This window comes from Mustela erminea, chromosome 11 (genome assembly GCF_009829155.1).
Source record: "Mustela erminea isolate mMusErm1 chromosome 11, mMusErm1.Pri, whole genome shotgun sequence".
In the NCBI taxonomy this organism is placed as follows: Eukaryota; Metazoa; Chordata; class Mammalia; order Carnivora; family Mustelidae; genus Mustela; species Mustela erminea.
Window position 1 is genome coordinate 52182537 of NC_045624.1, and position 18729 is coordinate 52201265.

At 34.3% G+C, this 18729-nt stretch overlaps 1 protein-coding gene across 7 annotated transcripts in view; it reads left to right on the forward strand.

Annotated features, from left to right (window-relative positions):
* The window catches only part of FAM126A (family with sequence similarity 126 member A), a 131531-nt gene that overhangs the window by 84952 nt on the left and 27850 nt on the right, over positions 1–18729 (forward strand). For 3 of the 7 annotated variants that reach the window (XM_032304232.1, XM_032304233.1, XM_032304234.1), the window contains exon 11: positions 11937–13536. The exons of 1 other annotated variant lie outside the window; for it this stretch is intronic. In XM_032304232.1, coding sequence (XP_032160123.1) covers positions 11937–12511 — 575 coding nt within the window. In that variant the 3' untranslated portion in view covers positions 12512–13536. Of the gene's footprint in view, positions 1–10832; positions 11161–11936; positions 13537–16745; positions 16829–18729 lie in introns of those variants that run through there. 3 more of the 7 variants (XR_004276721.1, XM_032304235.1, XM_032304238.1) reach the window with 3 other exon arrangements.

The window sequence follows — 18729 nt, forward strand, 5'->3', positions numbered from 1 at the left end:
CCCAGATTTCTAGGATTATATTTTGACCAGTTTAATTGCTTGGCCCTGTATTTATTATATAATAATTGATAGTAGATTTATTTTTTAGAGCAGTTTTAGGCTCACAGCAAATTCGAATGTAAAGTACAATACTCATATACCTTCTGACCTCACCCCCCCAATACACACATATATCCTTCTCCACTATTAATACTCTGCACCAGAGTTATATTTGCAAAGCCCTGTAATTTTAATTTGAACCAGACAGTGTATCCTCATATCACTAAAGAGAATGGCTTTTAAAGAAAATTTGGTTTCTACTGAGATACTAATTTAGAGAGACATTTTGACAATTAGTATGTTTGCCTAATTTTCCCCACTTCTCACTTGATTATCGTAAGATTGTACTGACTTGGCTTAACTTAATGGTATGTCTTCAAACTTTTTAAACTTGAGTATAAATTTCTGAGAAAAGTGTAATGACTTTATGATTCCATGCCAATACAAATGGAAAATGAAATTACAGTGTAGGACTGTTGCTTTTGACTTTTAAGGATCATAATTTCAGAAATAGTAGTTTTATTTATAATTACTAATTATTTTAAGCATATCATGTTTCACTTAGCCTATATTTTTTAAAACCTAGATATTCAGACCACCTAGAGATTGAAGGCTATTTAGAAGTCATAATTTGAAGGTAAAATGCAACTACGAAAGGATAATAGTAGAATAAATATTTTAAAAGGATTAAGTTAAGGCATGAGTAGGAGTGAGTAGGTTATGACCGTAACAAGAAACAAAATGAAATTTCCAATAAGAAAAAGAAGATAAAATAATGAGATAATTTATTAATTTTTTAAAATTAATAACAAAAATGCAATTCTATTAAACATTTCCTTTTAAAAATAAACAGAAATAGGGGCGCCTGGGTGGCTCAGTGGGTTAAGCCGCTGCCTTCGGCTCAGGTCATGATCTAGGGGTCCTGAGATCGAGTCCCGCATCGGGCTCTCTGCTCAGCAGGGAGCCTGCTTCCCTCTCTCTCTCTCTGCCTGCCTCTCCATCTACTTGTGATTTCTCTATGTCAAATAAATAAATAAAATCTTAAAAATAAATAAATAAATAAATAAACAGAAATAGCTTAAAGGAAAACTTAAAGTATTTCTCTACAATTATGCTTCAGTTCTATAGTCATTCTTAAATGTTACTTCTAAAAGCTATCTTCATCATCCACCATTTCACCTATAGCCCTTTTTTAAAAAATTTAATTTTTTCAATGTTCCAAGATTCATTGTTTATGCACCACACACAGTACTCCATGCAATACATGCCCTCCTTAATACTCACCACAAGGCTCACCTGTCCCCCTACCTCCCAGCTCCAAAACCCTCAATTTGTTTCTCAGAGTCCACAATCTCTCATGGTTCATTTCCCCATCTGATTTCCCCCAATTCACATTTCCCTTCCTTCTCCTAATATCCTCCATATTATTCCTTATACTTCACAAGTAAGTGAAACCGTATGATAATTCCCTTTCTCTGCTTGACTTATTTCACTCAGCATAATCTCCTCCATTCCAGTCCATGTTGATATAAAAATTGGGTATTCATCCTTTCTGATGGAGGTGTGATGTTCCATTATATATATGGACCATATCTTCCTTTTTTTTTTTTTAAGATTTTTTATTTATTTGACAGAGAGAGAGAGAGATCACAAATAGGCAGAGAGGCAGGCAGACAGAGAGGGGGGAAGCAGGCTCTCCGCTGAGCAGAGAGCCTGAGGTGGGGCTCGATCCCTGAAACCATGACCTGAGCCGAAGGCAGAGGCTTAGCCCACAGAGCCACCCAGGCCACCCAGGCACCCCTGGGCCATATCTTCTTTATCCATTCATCTGTTGAAGGGTATCTTGGCTCTTTCCACAGTTTGGTGATTGTGGCCATTGCTGCTATAAACACTGGGGTACAGATGACCCTCTTTTCACTACATCTGTATCTTTGGGGTAAATACCCAGTAGTCCAATTGCAGAGTCATAGCAAAGCTCTATTTTTAATTTTTTAAGGAAACTCCACACTGTTTTCCGAAGTGGCTGCACCAACTTGCACTCCCACCAACAGTGTAAGAGTGTTCCCCTTTCTCCACATCCTCTCCAACACTTGTTTACTGTCTTGTTAATTTTGGCCATGCCGACTGGTGTAAGGTGATACCTCAATGTGGTTTTGATTTGAATCTCCCTGATAGCCAATGACAATGAACATTTTTTTCATGTGTCTGTTAGCCATTTGTATGTCTTCTGTGGAGAAGTGTCTGTTCATGTCCTCTGCCCATTTTTGACATGATTATCTGTTTCGTGTGTGTTGAGTTTGAGGTGTTCTTTATATATCTTGGATATCAGCCCTTTGTCTGTAGTGTCATTTGCGAATATCTTCTCCCATTCTGTGGGTTGCCTCTTTGTTTTGTTGACTCTTTTCTTTGCTGTGCAGAAGCTTTTGATCTTGATAAAGTCCCAGAAGTTCATTTTTGCTTTTGTTTCCTTTGCCTTTGGAGACACGTCTTGAAAGAAGTTGCTGTGGCCGATGTCCAAGAGGTTACTGCCTATGTTCTCCTCTAGGATACTGATAGATTCCTGCCTCACATTGAGGTCTTTTATCCATTTCGAGTTTATCTTTGTGTACGGTGTAAGAGAATGGTCGAGTTTCATTCTTCTATACATAGCCATCCACAATTTTCCAACACCATTTGTTGAAGAGACTGTCTTTTTTCCACTGGGTACTTTTTCCAGCTTTGTTGAAGATTATTTGACCGTAGAGTTGCGGTTCCATACCTGGACTCTCTACTCTGTTCCACTGGTCTGTGTGCCTGTTTTTGTGCCAGTTACCATGCTGTCTTGGTGATCACAGCTTTGTAGTGAAGCTTGAAATCAGGCAACGTTATGTTTTCTTTTTCAACATTTCCTTAATGATTCAGGGTCTCTTCTGGTTCCATGCAAATTTTAGGATTGTTTGTTCTAGCACTTTGAAAAATGCCGGTGGAATTTTGATCGGGATGGCATTGAAAGTATAGATTGCTCTGGGCAGTATAAACATTTTAACAATGTTTATTCTGATCCAAGAGCATGAAATGCTTTTCCATCTTTTTGTGTCTTTTTCAATTTCTTTCATGAATGCTCTGTAGTTCCTCTAGTACAGATTCTTTACCTCTTTGGGTAGGTTGAATGTCATAAGTCTTGAGATGGAACATTTATTTTTGCAAATCTGATTTTATGACTTACGAGAAAACTATTAAGTTGAGAAACAAAATTGCTGATAGTTATAAAAGCATTTTGAAAAACACAGAAATCATAATTTTAAACTCAAATGTGGTGAACTTTAAAGAGTTGGCTATTGGAATTTCACATCTGCAAATAGAAATGTATAATACTTAGGTTTTTATTTTGAAAGTTGTCTTACTTGTTAAGGAAATTTAGAAAAAATATTTGGCAGTTTTATAAAAAGGTTTAAATGTTTTTAGTATCATTTTGAGAAGCTCCATTATTTTCAGATTCTAAAATGGTATTTGAGGAACAAATTTTCCTTTCCCAATATAAATAGTAAAACATTTGGACCAAAAATAAGCATTTCCTTCTGACCAAAGTTAGTATTGCATGAATTTTAACTGGCACTCTTGATATGGGATTTATAATCATGGAGGACAAAATAAAATAGGAAATACTAGATGACTCAAAGAAAAAGAACATATTAACCAGAGCTAAAATATCACATTATCCATTTGATACATTTAAGCATTAAACTAAAGAGGAAAGTCTCAGAATCCTGGTTTAGCCAACTTTAGAAGAAAATAAAACAAAACAAAAAACTAAGTTTATTTCTAGGTAAAATACTTTTCTACATAGAGAAGCAAAATATTTCAGAATTATTGATCCTACGAGACAAAAATACTTATTTATAAATTTTTGTGTTCTACATTTTTTATTAAGGAGACCTTATATTAAAGAGATTTTGCTATGATTAAAGAATTTATTATTTATTATTACTTATTATTGAGCACTACCCTTTCTCCTGCTCCCCAACTACCACCTTTGTAGGAGCATTTGTTACATGTTGCACACAGAAGAAGAAATAAGCTTTTGTAGATAGTTTTGTAATAGCTATTGCTTACCTGTTTTTGGTCTTTCTGGCTTTGAAGATCTTGAATCATCGTGAAGGATGCCAGTGGGTCTGGCATATGTTGCAAATATCAAAGGCTTTTTGTTTTTATTTTTTTAAAAGATTTTATTTATTTGTTTGACAGATCACAAGTAGGCAGAGAGGCAGGCAGAGAGAGAGGGGGAAGAAGGCTTCCCATTGAGCAGAGGGCCCGATGGCGGGGCTTAATCCCAGGACCCTGAGATCATGACCTGAGCCTAAGGCAGAGGTTAACCCAGGCATGCCCCCCTCTTTTTTTTTTAACTTGAGACTTAATAAAGATGACGAAAGAAGTTGTTGAAAGTGACTGAATCCACCTCAGTAAGAACTGTTTTGTTTTTTATATACACAACAAATGCGAAAGACTTGACTGATCTTTACTTAAGGAAACTGGGAATAGCTTCTAACCAATATGTATTATAAATAAAACATTCTAGTCCATACTGTGTTTTACTTTGTGCCCAGGTTGCTATTTTCTTACTTGTAAAGTCTACTCCTGGCTTTAGGACTTGTGTTTCTAAGTCCTAGTGTTTGTTAATGTCCTTGCTCAGAGTGCAGCCCTTTAACTTTGGGGGGTCCTTATTTTGTGTTCCTGTGGCAGCTCTGATTTCCTCTAATCTGCCTTGCAAATTACTGGCCCAGGCTATAGATTGTTTAGAGTGCTGTTGTTTTTTTCCAACCCAGGACACACTTCATGTTCATTATTTTGTGTTACACAGATATGACTTCTGTTGCTAAGAAATGCTAATAACATACACACAGTTTGTGTACCTGTCATTGGCTGCCCATTGCAATCAGAGCAAAAGCCAAGCGCCATACTTTGGCATAGGTGGCCCTAATGATATGATATCTTGCCTATCACTTTTACCCCCCTTGAAGACCTCTCTCACCTTTCCTTCTAACTTTCAACATACTGAGCTGTTTCCATTTTAGAAGCTTTGTCCTAGCAACTTGAGATAATTAAGCTGAGGTTTGAATGATGAGAAAGTGGCAGTGTGGACTGTCTTCTTCCACATCATTGTGTAGCCAGTACTTTATCACCATTTAGATCGCAGCTGAAATGTCCCTTCCTCAAAGAGGTCTCCCCAGACTACCCATCTAAAGTAGACTTTTCCCTTACCATGCTTCTTACTCTTTCCCATTATACTTATTTACTTCATTGCATTTTGCACTGTCTGAAATTTTGTTGTTTCTTTAATTTCCATACTGCTGTGTAAGCTCCATGAGGGCAGGTTCTATGTCTGTCTGGTTGGCAGTTGTATCCCCAAGCACCTAAAACACTACCTGGCATATAATAGGTGCTCAATAAATAGGAGTTAAATGCATGAGTGAGGGAATGAATGATAAAGAAATTTATAATATAGACTGAGCAATTCATTCCTTCTTTTTTTTGAAAAACAATGTGACAAACATGATAGTAAACTGGGTAGAGGGGTATTCACTTATAATCCCAGTACTTAAAGAATTATCATTTTATAGATTTTTCCTATTTGTGTATCTATTTTTCATACATGTACTGTACTTGAAATTTTTGATGGTTTTTTTTTTTTTTCGGTTAATGTTGTCAAACATTTTCCTAAATTCTCCCAGTAAGTCCAGTTGTTTTAAAGGCTATCTAGTACCACATTGAGTTGATATTCCATTGTTTAACCATTTCCTTAATATGCCAAATAATTTGTTTCTAACTTTTTGCTATTATAGATAATACTGCAATGAATAGCTTAATGAATATAGATAGCATTTTTCTTCCACTGAATAGGATAAACTATAAACATAAACTGGCTGGATTAAAAGGTATGAAGTTGTTCAGATATATTATGACATTTTAAATATTTATATCTTATAAATTGTAAAGGAATGTGTATCACTTTCTTTTAGAGTTTATTCAAATACTTTTCATAATGTCAGAATTGTATGATGCACACATTTAAGGATTAGATTAATTTTTTAAAGCTTTGGCTTATTTTACTAATTTCATAAAGGAATTTTTAAGTACCTTGTATCATAATTTATTCCTTTAGATTTACCAAGGAGTCTGAGCTCAGAGCTATGTAAATTCTATGAATAAATAAATTATTCCTATATTAAGTTTCACTTTTAGTAAATAAGGTAGCTATAAAAAGAAAAAAAAACTATAGCTAGAATAAGGAATTTCATGAGTGATGTAATAGAACAGATAATTGGGATTATAAAATTACATATGAGGGAAATCATAACTTTTCATGGTGAGTTTTAATGATATTTGCAATTTGTTTTACCTTTTTTGTTTTCTCAAAGCCAGAAGAAATTTTATAGGGAGAAATGATTTGAGTGCCTTTGAGAACCAATTTGGAAATGTCTATTAAAAAAGTATTCTTTAACTCCCCTAATTTCTCTGTGTGGAGAGAAGGTTACCTGTTTATAGAGGTCACACAAATAAAATACTCTCTGAGACGTTTCTCTTTGGACCTTTTTTGAACTTTTCGAATTGTTTGAAGTCAAATGTAAGTATTGTTTTTTATAGGTATAGAACAACCATGACATCTTTTGCATATATTTAAGTTCAAGGGTTTTGAACAGGTTCTATTTTCTATTTATATCCCCTTATAGTATCTCCTCTATAATTTTCTTTTTTTTAAAAAAAGATTTTATTTGTTTATTTGACAGAGAGAGAGAGATCACAAGGAGGCAGAGAGACAGGCAGAAAGAGACGGGGGAAGCGGGCTCCCTGCTGAGCAGAGAGCCCGATAAGGGGGCTCAATCCCAGGACCCTGAGATCATGAGCTGAACACGGGGGCTTAACCCACTGAGCCACCCAGGTGCCCCTCCTCTATAGTTTTCTTAAAGAAAGATTAACTTTTTCTCTTTAGCTATGTTATCCAGAGGATAGCAAAATAAAAGAACTGTAGATTTAAACATACATATGGCATTATTAAGCATTATATATATATATGGCATTATTAAGCATTTTATGAAATCTGCATGTAGAGATGGGTATTTCACTTTTCCAAAACAAAGAGACTTTATTTTCTCTGCCATCTAAAAATTATTATTAGCATAAGCTCGATATTATTTTTTCCTTTTTACCTTGTCAGGTAACACATTCCCAGATTACCTTTCTCATGTCTTCTCCATGTTTTCTCACTTTCATTTATTTTAATAATTTTATCATGTAACAGGAAATTCATTTACTTTATCAGACAAATATTTGTTGGGCACCTACTCTATGCAAACAACTTTTTCAGATATTAGGTATGCAAAAATTGCCAAGAAATCCATGCTCTTGTGGAACTTACACATCCAGTGGATAAGATAGAGAAATAATTATAGTTTAGAGAGTGATAAGTGCTAAAAAGAAACAAGATAGAGAAGGGAATTTATGAAATATATTTTTTAAAGATTTTATTTATTTATTTGACAGAGATCACAAGTAGGCAGAGAGGCAGGCATAGAGAGAGAGAAGGAAGCAGGCTCCCCAGAGAGCAGAGAGCCTGATGTGGGGCTCCATCCCAGGATCCTGAGACCATGACCTGAGCTGAAGGCAGAGGCTTAACCCACTGAGCCACCCAGGTGCCCCAGGAATTTATGAAATACTGAGGATATGGACACTTGATGGGGGATGATCAGAGAAGGTTTCACTGAGAGGGAAATTTTTAAGAAAAAAACTGAAAGAAGTAAGAAGGTGAGCTATGTAGGTAGCTATGTGGGGAAGAGCATTCTAGTCCTAGGGAATAGCAAGACCAGTAAGAAGGTGTGTGCAGGAAGATTGGGTCATATATACGGGAAGAAGTTGAAGAAATAATAGAAACCAAGATCATGTAACAAATGTTTGAGTTACATAGTTATCTTTATTCTGTAATTTTCATATTCATTCTTTCTAGCTCTATACAGAATCATGTTTTCTTTTTATAAATTTACCTTAATAGCTTAAAAACTTGCCATTTTTACCATTTTCGAGTGGTAACATATACAAATTACTCAAAAATTTGTGCTTGTGAAAAGAAACACAATCTCATTTTTCTACTTGCCATTTATTTTAATAATTTTTTAAAAATTTAATATCATTGTTTTGGGGGCTGCAGATGTTGACTAGTATCCCAGTACATGTGACTGGCAAATCCCATTGCCTAGTGCTACTTTATATAATATTCCTCTTGTCATTTTCTTAAAAAATGTTCATCATTGCAACACTATTTTAAATTAATAATTTTCAATGGTGTCTTTTAAAAGCTAAACCTAATTTTAAAAAATATAAAAAATACTAACCTTGAGAGTTATTGACCTGTTTAAGTTTTCTTGGAGACCTTTATCTGCTCTTGCTCTCTATTCAGCCAAAATAAATTATTTGCTTTCTATGAAAAGACCAGGCATCTAAGCAAATAAGTTAAACCTAATGGAAGGATGTCAGATTTAACTCAAAGGACTTTAATGAATTGAAGAGTTTGACTTTGTAATGTTAAGTTAGAATGGACATTTGAAGTCTAAAGATTTTGCTGTTTAGTTCACCCACTGAATAGTTGTAACTCTTTCTGAACTTCAGTTTCCTTGTCTGTAAATGGGAGTCAAATTGCTTACTTCAGAGAATGTAATTTAAGAATATATATGAATGCTTAAAAAAAACTGTTTAGTACCATTCAGTGTAAGTAGTGTTGCTTTTTATTTTATTAGGCCATCTATGCTTACCTTTTATGTTCTTTGGCTTTGCTATGTGTGGATAATTTCCACAGCTTATAATTTTTTTTGGACTGGATGGTCCCTTTTAATAGATCTTTTTTGAAACTGCTTCTATAGGTAAATGGACAAGGCTTGCTTGTCACCCAGCAATGTGGTGGTGATTTTACTCTCAGTTCCAGCAGCCTCTGGCATTTATCTCAGTTAGATATTTACTTGCCCTCACTCTGAAGACATCTGTTAGCAAGGGGAAGTCTGCTTTGTTAGAACTTTTTAATCGCATTAAACCTCTATTAGAGGTGATACCACCGAATCAACATCCTTTGGCCTATTTAGGAAGTAAACATTTCACTTAAAGAAACTTCGGTCAAAAGTTTATGAAGCATGAGAGACTATGGACTCTGAAAAACAATCCGAGGGGTTTTAAGTGGTGGGGGGGTGGGAGGTTGGGGGAGCCAGGTGGTGGGTATTAGAGAGGGCACGGATTGCATGGAGCACTGGGTGTGGTACAAAAACAATGAATACTGTTATGCTGAAAATAAATAAAAAATAAATTTAAAAAATTACAGTTAAGTAACAACAACAACAAAAATTTTATGAAGCACTAAGTAAATGGGAAATTACTGTACCAGCACATTGACCCACCAACCTAGGGCAATGTGAAGCTTTCAGGGCCCCCTGAAGTGCATATTGCTGCTAGGTATGGAGTACCCAGGGCATTCATAATAACTTTTGCTTTAAGTTTTCAAAAGTTGAAAGAATTTGAATAGAGCAGTGGTTCCCAAACTTTGCTGCACATTAGTCACTGGGAGCTTTTAAAAATCCTGATGTCTAGGTCATACCTCATACTAATTAAATCATAATGTCTAGGGTGAGAGCCAGGTATCAATAGTTCTTCAAGGTTCCCAGGTGATACCAATGTGTAGCAAAGCTTTAGGAATATGTGGCTCTGGCCTTTATTCTTTTGCTACCTATGACTGTTTCACATGCTTAGCATAATGAGTGAGAGCTTGAAAATCCTATCATGAGAAACACTTGAAAGTAGTAGGTAATGTCTGTCAAGCAGATTTGTGTTCTACATTTTTTGAGACGTATACTGTTTTACATAGTCTTATGTTGTTTTGAACTTTAATTTTCATTGCTGACCCATAGTAGATGTATTTATGTTATTTTTCCCATTTATTACAGCTATTTCCTTGACAACTTTAAATAAAACCATGCTTTGTGGCTTAAGATACAGAATAAAATATCTATAAGTATTAACTAGTTAGGAGTTTCATTCCTTTGTTTTGATTATAATAGCTGCTTTCAGAATAAAAGACCAACAGCCAAATTGTTTTCCAAGTCAATTTTTATTTTTCTCCAGTTTAGTAATAAACTGTTAAAAGCTGGCCTAAATTTATGGTATGATTATGAATCTGAAGGAATAGATTATTTAGTTGTGTCACAGCTGCATTAATATTTCCTAATATACACAATGATTGGTGTGTGAGATAGAAACTGTACTTGCAGCATTACTAACTGTGATATTATGAGTGAATAATCATTTTCCCAAGATGGTACTTCATTAAGCCAGCCTCAGTATAATCTAATAAAAAAATCAAATTATAAGTGTGCAAGGAGAGTTCCTAAGTGTCTTGATTCCTACTGTTGACAGGAGTTAGAGTTTTGGCTGTACATCCTGGAACATTTGCCCAAGGTTTGACCTAAGTTCAAATGGCCACAGTGTTATCTTAAAAACAATAGAAATTCTATTATGATTTGCAAAAAAATTTCTGTTTCATGGTCCATGTCAAATATGTGTGTGAAAAAATGCAGAACATGAATTGATGCTGTGAGTTTTTTCATTGTCATTTAAAATTAAAGAATATCACCCTACTGTCTCCAATGTTGTCAGAGCAATGTAAATTATGGAAATTTCTACAGTGCAGATATTTGGCTTAATTCATAACATTCACTCATCCAGTTTTTGTTTTGGATCTTTTGTTTTTCTTGTTTTGCATTTTTATTTTGTTTTGTTTTCAGCCATCATTTTGTCTTATCATCTTCAATTCTAGAGCAACCTGACAACAGTAATGATACTACTGAATTGGGCATCCTTGTCATTCCTGAGATTAGTGTCACAAATGTGGCCGGAGAGAGAACCGGGAATGGGGAAAAAGGCAGAACACTAGGAGAGATTGATGCTCAGCATATACAGGGTGTGCAGGAAACAGCCACAGATCCTAGAACTGAGAGCAAAGGCTTGCCAGAGATCAGGAGGCAAAAATCTGTAAGAAAAATGATGGAGGATGGAATAAACTCACCTGGCAGAGTGCAGTTTTAGCAGAGCACTTTCTAGCTACCCTCTAAGGTATCTCATGGCAAAGGGCCACTGCTGCATGTCTTAAGCCACAGTTGCACAGTCACAAAAAATTTGCATGTCATCTAATAATCAGAATGCATGAATTATGCACCACAATTTCTCAATGATCTAATGCTCTTTGGAATGGTCATACCTGTATTTTCTCTGAGTAAATTGTTATGAAAACTAAGGCAGAAAATTACTTCCAAAATAATTTTCTGCTTATGTTTTGAGATCTAAAATTATTTTTTTATCTTTGCATTTTTGCCATCCTTGATTTGAAGGATAATGTATATAGAATTTTAGCAAGTTTGAGCTCGTGATATATATGTTCAGTTTTTTTAATCTAAGTAAAATAATCTAGAATGTAGTATGCAACCTTTAAAAAAATATTTAAAATATCTTTATACCATTTTTTTTTAAGTTACTCAGTAAGAGCTTTGCTACTGGGGGAGAGTTTACCCCTGGTTTTTCTGTGTGGTATATTTCCTAATTATTTCTGATCTTTTGCATGAATAGTAAGAGAACTCTTTCTAAAAACACGGGTTGGGGGGGTGGTTTATGGCATGCTTTTTGTTTAATATACTCTAAATTACTCTTAGTTACAATGAACTATTTTTTCTATTTTATAGAATGTTTTGATTTATCCATTAATTTTGGTCTATAATCTGTTGCTTTATGTAATTATGCTAAAGTTTAAAATATCATTGATTTGGTATTAATCATGAAACAAGAATTATTTAAAATACTTAATATTAATTAATCTTTGTTATTTCTTTGTTTAGGAAATGCAGAATTAACAGGTCAAGAAGAACTGATGGAGATATCTGAAGTTGACGAGGGATTTTATTCCAGGGCTGCGTCTAGTACCAGCCAGTCGGGTTTATCAAACAGTAGTAACAATTCTAGTAACAAGACAAGTGTAGGAAAGACTCAGAGACGGTCAGCAGGAAGCAAAACTGGAGGAAAAGAAAAAGAAACTCCAGGAGAGTCTTGCAAAGATCACTTTGCCCGAAAACAAACTCAAAGAGCCCAGAGTGAGAATCTTGAGCTTCTCTCTCTGAAGAGACTGACATTAACTACCAGCCAATCTCTGCCTAAACCTTGTAGCCATGGTTTGGCTAAGACTGCCGCAACTGTGTTCAGTAAATCCTTTGAACAAGTCAGTGGTGTCACAGTCCCACATAACCCATCATCTGCTGTTGGCTGTGGGCCTGGGACAGATGCCAATAGGTTTTCTGCGTGTAGTCTCCAAGAAGAAAAGCTTATTTATGTTTCTGAAAGGACTGAACTTCCAATGAAGCATCAATCAGGTCAGCAGAGACCTCCTAGTATTAGCATTACTCTGTCCACAGATTAATTAGTAATCGTTTTCTCACGTAACCAACAAATCTAGAGGGACAACTTTGCTTCTTTATGAAAGTGCCCAGGGTCTGTCATCCCTTTTCCAGACAGGAGCCCTGATGGCTTAAATTCTGAAGGCTACCTTGACTTTATGAAGGGAATGATATGTAGGTTGCAACAAGTTGAAATATGGTTTTGTTATTTCTTGGGTGTATTTTTGCCCTTGATTTGAGTCTTTTTTTCTTTCTTATTTGTTTCTGTTGCTCTAAGATTGTCAGTTTAATACATTTTGGCAGATTGTCTGATCAGAGTGATTACATCTCATGAGAGGTTGTGAATTCTTTTTTTAAAATAATTCTTACTTTGGTAGTTGTATGTTTGACCTTCAGAGTCAAAGGGAATCTCCATGTATGGGAACTGTTTCTGAAAGGAGGCAGAGGTGCAGCTCCTGGAAGTCTCCAGCTGACATGCAGCGTGGCAGTCTGAAAAAAAGGCATGTGAGAAAACAAAAATGATGTGTATGAAAAGTGCCTGATAAAAATATTTGTAATCAGATTATCCTTGAGATTACAAGAATCCTTGATATAAAGCACTGGAAAAATGCCTACTAACTCGGTACCTAGACTATAATTCCAGGGCCTGGGTAGAGGGATTTCTGTTGTTATCTTTGGAACATTTTTATATCAAAAATCAGATTGCTAGTAGATGTGTTGTCTTGAAGTATTTGATCTGGATTTAGCAGGTGAAAACCCCCTTCAATTCCTAAAATGTAATAGGCTATGAAGCTCACTTATCCTGCTGCTTGACTTTGGAAACCTAGATAGTTTGGTTTCCTATAATTCAAAGAACACATCATTGAAGACTTCCTGGAAATCAATGTAAATCGTGCAACGCAGCTCTCAAGATACCAGTGTCAACCATATAATACTGAATTATTTGTCGGCAAATGAAGGATATTAGGTAATATTTTTGTCTATAAAATATTGTGAAAGAAAACATATGGTTATTTATGTTTGTGTTCTTAAATTTAAAACTATAAAATGTGAAAAATTTAAACTTTTTTTCTGAACAGGCCTATTTTAAATATTCTTTTTATGATAGAATAATCAATTTAGTGGCCTCCAGCTGAAAAATAAAAATGAAAAGGCAGTATGGCAGAAGCTAAACAAACTTGTATGTAGCTATGGAGAACTATGTGACCTCCAGGTAGTTGTAAAATTTGATGTTTGCTAATGGTAGTTGTTTTGGCTATGGTTGAGGTTCCCTGTAAATCAAGTATCCTTAACTAATAATTCAGAGGGAGAGAGAAAAAGCAAGGCTGAGGATGAGAGTAAGTTGACTGAGAAGGAAGGCCTGGGGAGCAGTCCCCTCTTTGCGTCTTTCACTGTTAGTACATACATAGTGGTTTCCTTATTTGCAGTCCCTCGCTCTGGTCACACAGAACATACTGGTTTTCCTTTTGTACCTACTTATGCAGAGCTCAAATGTGAGAAATTAATAGTCCTGAGGAGTGTTAAAGCATACACTATGAATGCAGTTTTGACTGTTAACTGCTTTGGCTACCATTTTAAATTTAATTCTTCAAAAAGCATGAACTAGTTTTCATTCATTAACTCTGAATAGAATATGGTTTTTAATATAAGTGAATTTGAGTTTTTTAGTTCCAGTAACAGAAATGGAATTAGATCTATTGTAGTAGGAAAAAAAAGATAACCAACCAGACAGTAAAAGTTGATATTGTATTAATTTAACAGGAATCCTGTGTACAATTTAAAATAGTTTAAAATGTCACTGTGAATTTCCTATCTCTTTTTATAGTTCTTTAACAAAGAATTTCCCCCTAAGCATGTAGCTACTAATAGTATTAATAGTCTTAAGAACTAGTTTAGAAGATTAGCATTTTAAGCAAGTTAAGGTGCTTAGGAAACTTGTAGAAAAAGTTTGAGGAAACAGCTGGCACAAATGAGAGATCAGATTTTAATCATCAGCTGCTATAATGGATCTTCATTTTGGTATTATTCTAGATTATTGCTACTCCTGTAGTCTGAGGACCAGTACATAGCATTGGCATCACTAGGCATCTTGTTAAAAATGTAGAATTTCGGAGCCAGCTTTGATCTGCTGAATCAAACCTGCATTTGAACAAGATCCTCAAGTGATTTTTGTGCACATTAAAGTCTTACTTTTATTTACCAATACTAATTTACCAAGTTACTTACCTAGTATTTAGAGTTCTCAGTGATCTCACAACTCTAGATCAAATATGTTAGATACTACATATTATAATCTTCATTGTTTTTAACAGCTGATGAATTTTTTATAGTGTCCATAACACTTATTAATCCTCTAATTCTAAATTTCTAATGATTTTCATTTATTTTTACAATAAAAATATAACATTTTATATTTTTCTTTTTAACTGTAATTGGAATCAGCGTTATAGATGCCACAATTTTACGTATGAAAGGGGTACCATCCTTTTATACAATGCAGAACAAATCTGCATGCATATATTATTTTAAAAACTCTGAAGGCTTACTCAGTGGAGTGGATCTGAATTTATGCTTCAAATTATTTGCACCAGTTGATTTTCCAGGGTATGAAGTTATGTTAATAGTAAAATTATTTATAGTACTTTTGATACTATTTCAAATAAGGATTATACATTTGAAAATTTTTATAAAAATTATAAATATTAGATAATGTTAACTTTGGTAACAATTACAGTGATCCCTATTGCTCTCTTCCTACTCATCTTTTCAGATTGAGTTGGAGTCACATTTGTAGGTTTTCTCATTAAGATCCTGATATAACCATTTGGTCACAGGTCTCCTGCATATCCAGAATAATACCCTTTACCACAAGAAGGATTCTGCCCAAATGGGTCCTTGTACCCAATACTTCAAAGGATCTGAACAGAAATTGTAGTTCCATTCCAAATTTTAAGCCCTTAGAGGTTCTTGAACCTCTTCCAACCTCTCCCTCTTCAAAACCCAACTTACCTGAGATATTCTGATGAAGCTGGGTCCCAGCATTTGCCTTTGGAATGAAGTGCGGGAGAGAACAAAAGTAGACTTTCCAAGAGGACCCAGGGTAAGTGAGCACCATGGAATCCCTTGTACACCACCATGGAAATTTTTAAGGCAGCTCTGTAGTCTTGAAGGTTAGAAATCCCGAGTCCTTAAATGATGACACAGTTTGTTTTGAATAAGCAATGTTTCATTGCCCTTTTCAATTATGAAGCAATTGCTTAGCAAACGTTACTCACATAAAAACAAAAAGTTGAATTAAAGGGAAATATATTTTTTTAAACCAAAATAGATAAAAATGATTTCAGTTCTAAGGGATTTTTTTCCTGTTTTGGAAGAATATAATAAAAATATTAAAACCTTTACATTCAAATTATAGAGAAAAAGTGTACTCTGAGACATAATTTTAAATAAATATTTAAAATAAGGCTGTTTAACATTTGAATCTATAGGCACAATAAATTTATACTTTATTAAAGGGAAGCACACATCAAGGAATCTTTATGATAAATAATGTGAATGAAAAAATGTTTTTTAAAAAGCCATTAAAGAGAAGAATAATTTCATGGGTACATAAATTAAGCATTTTAGATAGAAATTAATGTATAATAGTGTATTCCCAATCTTTGGATGAAAAATAAAAACTATTTCTTTAATTAGCATGTATTTATACTTTTAGATTAGTTGCTTAGTAAAATTATACTCAATACTTTGTTCACATTTGTTTAATTTTGTTAAATTCTTTATCAGAACGTAAATACATTGTCTTCTGTACTTTGTAACTTGTGTGTACCTAAAGAGACTAGCAGTGAACATTTTGGAAGATGTTTTTGTGTTTTTTAATAGTAAAGTTCTAGAGTACCAGTGTCTTGATATAAAGTTTCTGTTAGTAAACTCAAGATCTTATTTTGCATACCTTTGCTTCCTCTTATGTGGAGTTTTTGTGTACCTCTTATCTTTTAATCATGTAGTGATACTAATCTTTTCATAGTAAATATACTTGTTCCTAATTGTATTCCTAGAGTTTACATTCCTAAGAATAAACTATGACTTTGCATATTTTTATGTGCTCTCTACCTTTTTAAGGCTATGGAAATAAACTGGAGTTTAGTTTTTTGAAGTTTTGTATATTTGTGTAAATGTTGTCCATATGCAATACTTTATACAACAGTGTTGCCTCTTGTTCTATTGAAATAAAAACTGAAAAAATATTTTTTCCAGATCATTTTACTCATTAAAAACATCATCATAAATTTTTGCAAAAGTCATGATGTGGAGGAAGAAAGTAAAAGAGGAAAACTTAGGTGAGTTGAGCCATTGAGAACTTTTGGGAGTAAGCCATAGGACAATAACATCTCGTTTTTGGCTTTGTTTTACCTGGCCCAGGGATAGGAAGTGATAAGTCCACTGATGTCCATTCAAAAGAAAATGAGCTCCATGGTTCATAAGCTATTGATGCATTATTTATCATACCAGAAGCACAGGCAAATTTAGGTAACAATGCTTTGCCCTTTTATCTTTAATATGAGTCATGAGTCTTGATCTTTTGAGTGCAGAGATTCTATGCCCCTAGTTCTTAGCATAGTACTTTTTGCACAGTAGGTATTGAGACATTTAAGGAATGAGTGAATTAGGCTGATGTTAGTTTTGGGAAAAATCAAGAATAGAGGGTCTCCAAAATATTATATTACAGTAAAATTTTAGAATTTCATTTATTGGCTCTAGGAAATCTCTGTGGTACTACTTGAATTGCTTTACTGTGTCTGCTTAGAAACAAGACCCTCTTAGAAACTTGAAAAGAAATTCCTGTTATGTAGTTGATTGTATATTTGGATAATTCCATTTTATCTTAGGAGCTAAGTAATTTGGGAAATGTTTCCTGAACTACTATTAGAAGAGTATTCATAAAGAACCACAGCAGTGGTTTTGTGAGCAGTATATTAGCCTTATGAAATACACACTCTTGTAGCGACTTTAGTAATCCCAATAAATAGTTAACTCACCTCCTAGAATCTGACTATGCTAATACCAACATAATTATTTTTGTAATTATTAAGAAAGGCTTTAAAAACAATTCTAGTCATTTGCTAATTTTCCGTGCATTATTATGGTGGTGGTGGTGGTTATACATAGCTATATATGTAACGAAAATTATAGTCTCTATTAATTTTTAAAACAATTCTATAAAATGAGTAGAATCTCCATTTTACAAAAGAGGAAACTGAAGTTCTGAGGGCAGACAACTTGCCCAAGATCATGTAGCTGCTGGGTGCAAAGCCAAGGCTTGAACACAGGTATTATGGCTCTCACTTTCCTTTTTTATTACTTGGTGAAAGGAGGTACTAAGTAGATACTACATAGTGGACATATATATGAAATTCAACCATCCCATCTGTCTCATAGGTGACAGAGTTAAGTTTTAATGCAAAAATAAAAGTTTTCCAAAAATAAATTATAATATGTTTTGTAGAACTTTAGATAATTATGTTTCAGTAGTAAATTGAATGCTGGCTATTCTATTAAAGACATGGTAAGAAAGCAAATTAAGGGACGCCTGGGTGGCTCAGTGGGTTAAAGCCTCTGCCTTCAGCTCAGTTCATGATCCCAGGGTCCTGGGATCAAGCCCCTCTGGGCTCTCTGCTCAGCAGGGAGCCTGCTTCCCCTTCTCTCTCTTTCTGCCTGCCTCTCTGCCTACTTGTGATCTGTCTGTCAAATAAATAAATAAAATATATTTTTTTAAAAAGGCAAATTAAGATTTTTATTAATTTTTTTTACTTGCCAGATAGCTAGAGATGAAAGAGGCTGATACTAGTATAGATGTGGGAAAGCATTAGTCTCTGAGATAATTGGCAGAACAATTAAGGCAGCTAAGTTGGTGAGCCGTTCAGCAAGGTATATCAAATTTTAAAGTGCACATATCTCTGACCAAGCAATGCTATTCTTCTATATCTATTCCATTCTTTATAATCCGTAGAAATTTGAGCATAAATGTGTGAAGGTATTCATTGCAGCATTGCTTATAATAGCAAAAAAAAAAAAAAAAAAAAGGCAATCTAAATGACCATTATTAGAAGACTGGATAAATTACAGTACATGCATACAGTGGAATATGATGTAGCTATTAAATATAATGCAGATCTGTATGTGATGATTATTTAAGATTATATAATATTATATATTATAAGAAAGATTATATAATGTTCCT